The sequence below is a fragment of the Berghia stephanieae genome, chromosome 11 (genome assembly GCF_034508935.2).
Source record: "Berghia stephanieae isolate SIO BIC M18660-M18661 chromosome 11, UCSD_Bste_1.3, whole genome shotgun sequence".
Taxonomy (NCBI): Eukaryota; Metazoa; Mollusca; class Gastropoda; order Nudibranchia; family Aeolidiidae; genus Berghia; species Berghia stephanieae.
The window spans coordinates 17,317,695-17,327,412 of record NC_088370.1 but is presented as its reverse complement, the minus strand read 5'-3'; the positions used below and the strand labels follow the sequence as shown (position 1 = coordinate 17,327,412).

Genomic DNA, 9,718 nt, shown 5'->3' with positions numbered 1-9,718 from the left:
CCACAAATGAAACTTTCCACACAGTTTGGTCGCAAAGGAAATGGCGATGGATATTTTCTTCACCCTGCTTTTGTGACTGTCGATTCCAAAAACTATGTCATCATCACTGATAAAAAAAATGGCTATGTCCAAGCATTTAACAGTCAAGGGAAATTTAAATTTCGTTTTGGTTCTGTTGGACATAGGCGTGGCCAGTTTCACGAACCGTTAGGTATTTGTGTAGATTCATTAGATAACATCATTGTTGCAGACAGTGGTAATTTTAGAGTTGAGGTGTTTTCATCAAGTGGACGATGGCTCAGTTCTGTTGTAAAAGACACAAATCAACTTGGAGAAAATGTAATGCCTGTCAATGTTGCCATGACCCCAACAGGAAAAGTTGCCGTGTTGCTGCGTGGACCATACTTTGCAGAGGTTCGAGTCTATAATTCAAGACATCAGCAGATTCCACAGGATCAGAATGTAAGTGTAATGGGCATGGTATCTTCAACTTTAAACAAATTAAATTTTGATTTGTCTTATTGAATTGATAAGATGTTTCATGATGTATAGCATACGTTCGCTCACTTATTACGTATCTGAAAACTGCTTAACAATAAAAATAATGAGGATGTTTATTTTTTCTATCACTATTAAAAGTCAAAATGTTTTAATTCTGATGATTTTGATACTTGTATAAATAACGCAATTTTAAGGAGATGCCATTTTTAAAATAATTTATTTTGCTAATCTGGTATTAGTTAACATACGTTAGTTTAAAATAAAAACCTTTATTTTTGCTATTCCAGCCTCAATAATAATATTTGATGCTAGTCATATATTGCAAATAACTTTTTATATAATAACCTCCAATAAGATGCAATATATTTTTATTTATAAATATTATTTCAATTTTTTTTTTTTATAAAATGCGTTACAGTTTAGTTCAGATCAGAATTATGATCTGTGATTTGTTATAATGGTTGTTGAATTCAAGCAAACTGATTTTTGTTGCTGTTGGAGATGTTGATTTATTTTTTTGAGAGGATATTATATAGGTCTGCTGATTTTAAAGATAAAATAGTGAGGCCAACAGTTAATACTTTTGGAGTGAGATTTAAAGAAAAGTAGTTGCATTCCCTCAATAGAAATTTTCAGAAAATGATGTGTGCTATTTTAGATAAATCATATATATATTTTATTGTTGATGTAAATAACAATTTATTGCTACATAATTTATTCACTGTTTTAACCATGAACCAATCAGCCTTTCATCTTAAATTTTTGGTTGAATAGCCAATATATCTATAGGAATTTCAAACATTTGCTTATATGAAAAAAGGAAATATAATTTAAATCTGCTAATAATTCTAGATTCAAGTTTTATGATGATAATAATAATGATTAATAATGATAATAACAATATAATGATAATAAGGATAATAATAATAAGAATAATAATAATAATAATAATAATGATAATAATAACAATAAAGATAATAAGAATAATGATGATGAGTGCTTTAACTGATTAATATATATAGCTAATACTGCAATATTATTATATAATGTTGGTTTTGTTGTTTATGTCATGAAAGCAAAATGTGTTCTATGAGACATTTGTGACTAATCATTGCAAGATGGTATTATGTCTGGAAGAACCTGATGCTTTAAAAAGAAAAGAAAAAAAGAAATTGAGCTTTTATATAGAGCGATATCCACTAAATCTGCCTAAAGCGCTTTATATGGGGTTCTTATCCAACAGCAATACTTAACATGTAGGATGAGACGTGATGCCTGTTAGGCAATATTACAATTTTTCTAACAGAGACAAGCTGTTAACGACCATTGTTGTGAATCTAGAAAGTAGCTCGAATGATTGCCATGCAAAATTTATAAGCTTTATTCAACATTTAAATCAACATGATCTGGAAAGAAATTAAAACACAAAGAGTTAGACAATACAGTACAGACACAGATCAATTACAAACATAAAGTGACAAATAGAACTATCTCTAAACAGTAAACAATATCATGTCATGCATGTGGCAAGAGATTTCAAATTATGCCTCTTTATTTCGTAAACTGTATGGTCTCGTCGGAATGAAGCCACTCCTTCTGGAGTTTGAACGGGATACGTTTTGTGTAGAATTCTCATTAGGACTGTTAGGAACAGAGACTGATGGTTCGTCCAAGGCAGATTTTTGCACTTCGCCCGCTTCCACAGATTGTACATCAAGCTGTTCTAGGACAGTTTCAGGTAGAAGATCGCTTTCCACATTCTTTTGAACATGATGAAAAGGTGGAGTAACGCTTGTGTTGTCAAACGCCATGGGTAACGCTTCATTGGAGGGTTGGGCAGTATTCATTTCACCAGCAGGGGCTAAGTGACGCTAAGCCACAGTAGTTTCTTTGCCATCAGGAAGTCTGACGGAGGCAAAGAGCAGATTAGTGTCCAACAGTTCCACTTCGTCCACCAATGGTTCGTATTTAGAGGCTCTTACGTGATGCCTCATCAAAACAGTTCCTGGAGTAGTCAGCCAGCTAGGAAGCGTTGTACCAGTGCTTAACTTTCTATTGTACCGGAAGATTCATTGATGATGAGTCTCATTTGTCGCATTGCATAAGAGTGATCTAATTGAATGGAGAGAGTCAAGAAGCACTGATCCCATTGACTAACATGCAAACCACGTGATTTCAGGGCTAACATGATAGCTTTCCAAAGGGTTCCATTCAGACGTTCTACTTGTCCATTTCCCTGGGATTGTGTAGGGTCGTTCGGCTTGAGGTGATACCCTTTTAGCACAAGAAATCTTGAAACTCACTTGACATGAAGTGAGCACCTCTGTCAGAATGTATTGAAATTAGCATTCCAAACAATGAGAACAATTGACACAAGCACTTGATGATAGTTGATGAGCGCATATCGGAGCATGGGAAGCAAGAATATTCATCAACAACTGTTAGCAGATATCGATTTTTGGACTAAATCTCAACCATTAGATGAGCAGAACTGCCTTGAAAATGCGTCAGCCGCTACATTGACTTTTCCAGGTCGATACACAACGTCATAACTGTAGCTTGACAGTTCAATCTTCCATCTTTGGATTTTATCATTCTTCACTTTTCCTTTTGCAGAATTTCCGTACATAAAGGCAACGCTTTTCTGATCTGTCACAAGTTTGAAATGCTTCACAAGAAGATAGTGCCTCCACTTTCGAAGGGATTCCACAATAGCGTAAACCTCTTTTTCAACAGAAGAATGCATCTTTTCACTATGGTTCAGAGTTCTTGAAAAGAAAGCCACAGGACGTCCACCTTGATATAGTGTTGCTGCGATTGCAATTTCAGAAGCGTCAGATTCTACAACTAGAGGAGCGTTGTGGTCAATTGTTTTCAATCTCCTTATTCAAAAGATCAAACGAATCCTTGGCCTTTCTTGACAATGGAAATGTATTTTGGACCAGTGGGTGTATATTATCCGAGAAATGATGGATCCAGGATGAGTAGTATGCAAACATTCCAATCGCTCTCTGTTGAGATTTGATATTGTGAGGATCTGAAAGTTCTCTCAGTGGCCGTAATCGGTCAGGGTCTGGCTGAATGCAATCTTTGGACACTTGAAATCCAAGCAACTTGATTTGTCTAACAGACTGGATAGTCTTAGTTTCATTGAATGTTATATATTATGTTCTATGGCATACCTGAGAAATTTCACATGGTTTTCATCATGCTCTTGTTGATTTCTGCCACAGATTGTCACATTGTCTAAGTAAGCAAACATGTCACTCAGTTTCTCATCTCGAATAATGGAATCGATGATACGCTGAAAGCAAGCCACTCCGTTCGTGACTCCAAAGGGAAATTGCTTGAATTGGTCGAGATATCCTCTGGCCTCAGAAGCCGTATACAGTTTCTCCTCGTCTTTTATTGGGATCTGGTGGTATATATATCTATAGTTTGAAATTGTTTCAATTATTTCATTAATGTTTGGAAGTGGATATGCATCAAGTAGAGTGAAGCGATTGATGGTCTGACTATAGTCCACAACCCTGCGTTTCTTGTGTCGCTCGTTAATTGTCACCAATCTTCTTCGGGAAGAAGATAAAGATAAACAGGTTCGATTTTTGCAGCATGAGACTACAAACGGAGAAAGTAGGCTTTGAACATTTGAAGGATATTTGAACTCCCTCATGCTGTTCAAGAAAGTCATGACCTAAAATCAAGTACAAACACAACCCTGACAGGATGGAAAATTTCACACTCTCATAGAAACGTCCCTGGTATTCCAAAGAGACAAAACAATGACCGTTGGTTGTACTGGAAAGATAAGTAGACGTCATGGAGATTTCTTTCTTTGATATGAAAATCTTCAATTGGAGACTTATTACGACCTCCGTTGAAATGAAACTCTCAGAGCTTCCAGTGTCTATCAACGCTTTAACTAGCTTGTTAAACAATTACATGTCAATACAGCTCTATAGAGACTAGCGGGAGCTGCAGCCGAAAAGGCTGAACTGATTGTATTCGGGTCTGCCTCCGATGCATATTCGTTTTTACTTTTCGACTGGCATGAAAATGCCTTTTTTTCCACAACTTTTACACAGCGCCTCTCTAGCAGGGCATTTTGATCGAGGATGTTGTTGGTATCAGCAGAAAAAGCATTTAGAGTTTGTGACTGCAGCATTGAATGAGTCAAGTTCCCTTTCAGAGGGCAGAGAAGCAGTGCTTATGCATGGCACAGTAGTTGGTGTGCTGTAGTTCTGAGAGTGTTTTTCAGCCATCTCCAAGGATCGAGCCTGTTCATAAGTGGCCATAAGTTCGATTGTCTTATTCTCGAGGAGTCGCTGCCTGATCTGGTTAGGGGAGAGGCCACAAATGAAAGCATCTCGGATAAAGTCATCCCTGTTCTTATCAGCAATGACAGCTTTAACCCCCATTTGCTCACTTTGGACATCATGGGTGGTTCCTGCTCTCATCAGAGATTTTTGATTTTTTAAATGAATTATTTATATTTCTTCCTGAAATGCCTACGAAGCAGCATCTGATTATGCGGTGGGCTGTAATTAAATTAATTAATTTTTTTTAAATAAAAAAAAGTGTGTTAGTGTTAAAAATAAATGCCTCTGTTGAAGTAAGTGATGAACAGATAATAATAATAATAATAATAATAATAATAATAATAATAAAAATTATAATAATAATAATAATAATAATAATAATAATAATAATAATAATAATACTGTAAAAATAATAATAATAATAATGATAATAATAATAATAATAATAATAATAATAATAATAATAATAATAATAATAATAATAATGATAATAATAATAATAATAATAATAATAATAATAATAATAATAATAATAATAATAATAATAATAATAATAATAATAATAATAATAATAATAATAATAATAATAATAATAATAAAATGTTTCTCACCAATAAAAAAATATAGAGTTCTCAACTTGGATCCTTTTCTTTATCTAGTTCATCCCACCATATTACCACCTTGACACGGCACAGTGGATCAGTTGTATTGTGTCATTTTATTTATATTGACAATTTCAATTTATGACATCATATTTTTTGTTTCTTATCTTTCTTTCATAGCATTTTCATTGTTGGAGACTTTGATGTTGTTTGTTGAACACTCGTCACCACAAAACTTCCACCATCATTGTCATCTTCATCCATGACAGAATCATATAATCATTATCAATTATCATCTTTCCTGTGGAACATCATCACCACCGTCATCGTCATCACCACAATCAGCATCACCATAAATATATTCAGCATTGGCAATGTCACCAATTATCTTCTTGACTGGTGACATCACTACCGTCATCACCACTTTTATCGTCATTACCACTGACAACATCACCCTCAACATTGTTTGATATGGCAGCACCATCATCAGAATCATCATCCTCATCATCATCATTACCACTGGTACTGTCACCGCCAATGTCATCATTGTTAACATTACAATTCTACAAGACGGTACTATCACCATCATCATCATCATCATTGTTGTCACCAAAGATAACACAAACACACTTGTAGTGTTTCTTGAAAAATATGTTGTAACAAACTGACCAATGCCCCGATGTTACTTAAGCGCCTGAGTGAGTTTGCAATGCATGCACTACGCACTCAGTCCGTCGCCTTTTCCTATTATTGTCAAAGAACACATTCAGAGACGCAACACACCAACAAGCAAACAAGCGATGTACAGTTTTATCAAAAAGTTTATTTATGTCTTGAGTAAAGAGAGAAATAATGAAAGAAAAGGAAAAGAAGTAGGTCTTATTTATATATAGTAGCAATGATGAATTACAAAATAAAAGATTGGAATATGAAGATAGAGCAGAAGAAATAATGAAGAGAATAATTGAAGAAGAACAGAAATCACAAAATAAAATATAGACCTTATCTCATTCTGTATCTCTAAGGGCGCCCTTACTTTAATTTAGCATCAAATCTAACAAATAATATGATGACAGTAACCAAGGCAGGACAACAAAGATGATAGGTGTAGTTTCTGATGGATGAAGAATGTCTATCAAATGTCTATCAGAGTCAAATGTGTAAAATTGTTTGTTGCACAAATAAGCACAGTTCCTTGTATATCTCAAAATTGTTAATGTTTCTTTGATTTCTTGAAAATTGTTAATGTTTCTTTGATTTCTTGAAAATTGTTAATGTTTCTTTGATTTCTTCAAAATTGTTAATGTTTCTTTGATTTAAGAAAATAGTTAATGTTTGATTTCAACCCCAACCTCACGCCAACCAGCTTCACTACTTTAAGGAAGAATATAAAAGGATTAATTAATAAAAACCAAATATTATATCAATTTATTAATAAAGATAATAAGTCAACACAACTGAATACCAATGAACACACTTAGTTAATGCCATTACATTTATGGACTCACTATAGTAAAATCAAAATTCATCATCAACTATCAGTCACCCCCATGAGGGAACCATTGATAAAATAACACAAAATATCACTCAGATTTCACAACAAATATTAATTTTGAGTTATTACCAGAGCCAGTAAAACAATCTAATTAATATTTAAAGCCTCAAAGGCATCACAATAACGACTTGGACGAAAAATACTGCCACAAACAGCATAAACTTTGAGTTAGAATTTATTTATTATAATTTCAGTGCTCGCATCGAGTCACTAGCACATCCGTCCAAGCCGGAGTCTTCAGTTCAACTGATCAAAATATCACAATCTACAGTTGAACCCTTGTTCAACTAAACATTTTGATTAGTCGAAATATTAAAGAACAGAAATAAATTATGGACACCGACCTCTAACAGCAAACATCCGTTCCAACCCATCCCACACCAAATTCATAAACGGAAAGTTTGCAGTGCTTAGAAATTTCATTAAAATAAACCTATCAAATTACCAAAAATCGAGCCACCATGACATATGTACATCCTTTCCCAAGGTCAAACCTAATACTCAATTATAACAACAATGACGGAAAACAAGGGGACTTCAAAGTTCACCACAATGACTGTTATCTGGGTATCAACCCCTACACCACAGTTATTTACAATGACTAATCTTATCTCAACCCCTGACACAACCCCCTTTCAAGAACAAAATTTATCGAATTTTGATTCCACATTGAAATAAAAAATGTTCCGTAAAAAATCAATCACCTCCATTCACACTAGGCGTGACAAAAAATCTGGGCCATGATTCTCGCTCCCTTTGATGGCTTTAACTGTAAACCGGTACTGACTTAGGAGCAATGATCATCTCGTGAGACGTCCATTCTCTGACTTTGCTCCATTCAAGTATAGCAGAGGAGCATGGTAGTAGTAGTAGTGTATGGCTACACCTCCAAATTATGTTTGTCGATCCATGATGTCAGGTCATCTCCGGCTTCAAAGAATGTTTCGTACCCCCCTTCTGATTTTGTTACTGGGCATTGCAGGACCAGATGATCGATGGTTTGACGTGCCCCTTTGCAGTATTGGCAGATTGGTGAGTCAATGATTCTCCATCGATAGGGCTTTCTTTACTGCGGCCATGGTTGGTTCTAAGTCGGTTCGCGGTGACCCAGTGTTTTCTTTATGCTGTTTTAAAGTCAGGAAGACGCAGAGTGGGTTGGTAATGTATTGTCCATTTTTTTGGCAGGTTTGATTGCCATTCATTGGCCCAGGCAATGGTGATGTCAAGGTTTTCTATTCCGGATTTGTGGAAGGGTCGTCTGGATTTAAGTCGATTTGTTTGTGGGGTGTCTTTTACTATTTTTGCCAGGGGTGTATTTATTGCCAATATTGATTGGGCCTTGTTTAGTTATTTTTGATTTGACAGTGCTCTTCTTAGGTGTGGAGGGGCAATTGAGCTGGTGACTGGGAGCCATTGTGTTGGTGTGGTTTTTATACAGCCGCTTATCACTCTCTTAATTTTGTGTCAAGTTTGTTTGTCTGTCATCTGCATTTTTTGCGGCCGCAAATATCAGGGTGATCTGCAAATTTTGGCAAATTTCCCAAAATTGGCAAATCGTGGCAAATTTTGGGAAAATTGGCAAATCGCGTGGCAAATTTTGGGGAAAAAAAGAAGCGAAAACAAAATAACGAGAAAAAAAGTGTGAAACTTGAGAACTGTTGTAGCTTTGCCTGGGCCCAAACCAAGGGAAGCTACTCTCTACGGATAATGATCCTTTAAAATCTTTGTAACAACGCTATTGTGTAAATTAATAAATGTAGCCTCCTTAAATGTAATAAATTATCTTTTATATATATATTTTTCTGTATCGCGTGTTAATTTTGACTGAAACGCTTAGTTCTCCTCGGCAAATTTTTTTGGCAAATTTTGGTCTTTTTGGCAAATTTCTTGGCAAATTTTGGGGTTTTTGGGGGCAAATTTTGGCAAATTTTAGGTCCCAATTTGGCAAAAAATGCAGATGACAGGTTTGTATGTGAGCTCCTTGTCCATACTGGACCATAATACTCAGCCGCACTATAGCAGAGTCCAGGCGGTGTTGTCCTCAATACTGTCTGGGATGCTCCCCATGATGTGCCAGCAACTTTTCTAAGAAGGCAGTTTCGTTTTCCGACTTTATATTGCACAGTTCTCGAGATGTTTTCTGTACGTTAGTTGTCTGTCTAAAGTTACTCCAAGATGTTGGGATTATTGTCGTTTGGTAAGTATTGTGTTACCGACTTTTACTTGGAGGGGTTTATTTGCCATTCGGTTGTTCAGGTGGAAAATTGTGGCCACTGATTTGGTGGTGTTCATTCTTAAATACCATTTATCAAAGTAGCTTTTGAGGGTTGAGGTATCATGGCTCAGTTCGTTTTCAATTTCTTTCCAGGAGCATGGTCAGTCTCTACTACAAACTCCCTTCCTATAAGATAGGAGCTCAACTTTTGTACAGGCCATACAAGGGCCAAACATTCTCTCTCCACAACGGAATACCTTTGTTCTCTAGGGAGAAGCTTCCTGCTTAAGTACAAGAACGTAAACTTTTCTCCCTCGTATTCTTGAGCGAAGATCGCTCCAATACCTGTTTTGCAAAACGAAAGGCTTGTCAAAGTTCAGCAATTTCAGAACCAGATCTGAAGTCAAGATCTTCTTCACAAATGTGAATGCATTTTCTTGTGGTTCCTGCCACACGATTCAATTAGGCATCCCATTTCTTGTCGCATCAGATAATGGGCCGACTATAGCATAGAAATTTGGTATGT

General features: G+C 35.7%; 1 protein-coding gene across 1 annotated transcript in view; it reads left to right on the top strand.

The window, feature by feature from the left end:
* The window catches only part of LOC144957272 (uncharacterized), an 8,157-nt gene extending 1,341 nt beyond the window's left edge, over nt 1-6,816 (top strand). The window contains exons 1-2 of the mRNA XM_078888369.1: nt 1-462; nt 5,603-6,816. The exon at nt 1-462 is cut by the window's left edge and continues 1,341 nt beyond it. Of these exons, the coding sequence (XP_078744495.1) occupies nt 1-462; nt 5,603-5,626 (486 nt within the window). The 3' untranslated portion in view covers nt 5,627-6,816. The remainder of the gene's footprint in view (nt 463-5,602) is intronic.
* Nucleotides 6,817-9,718: the final 2,902 nt, after the last annotated feature.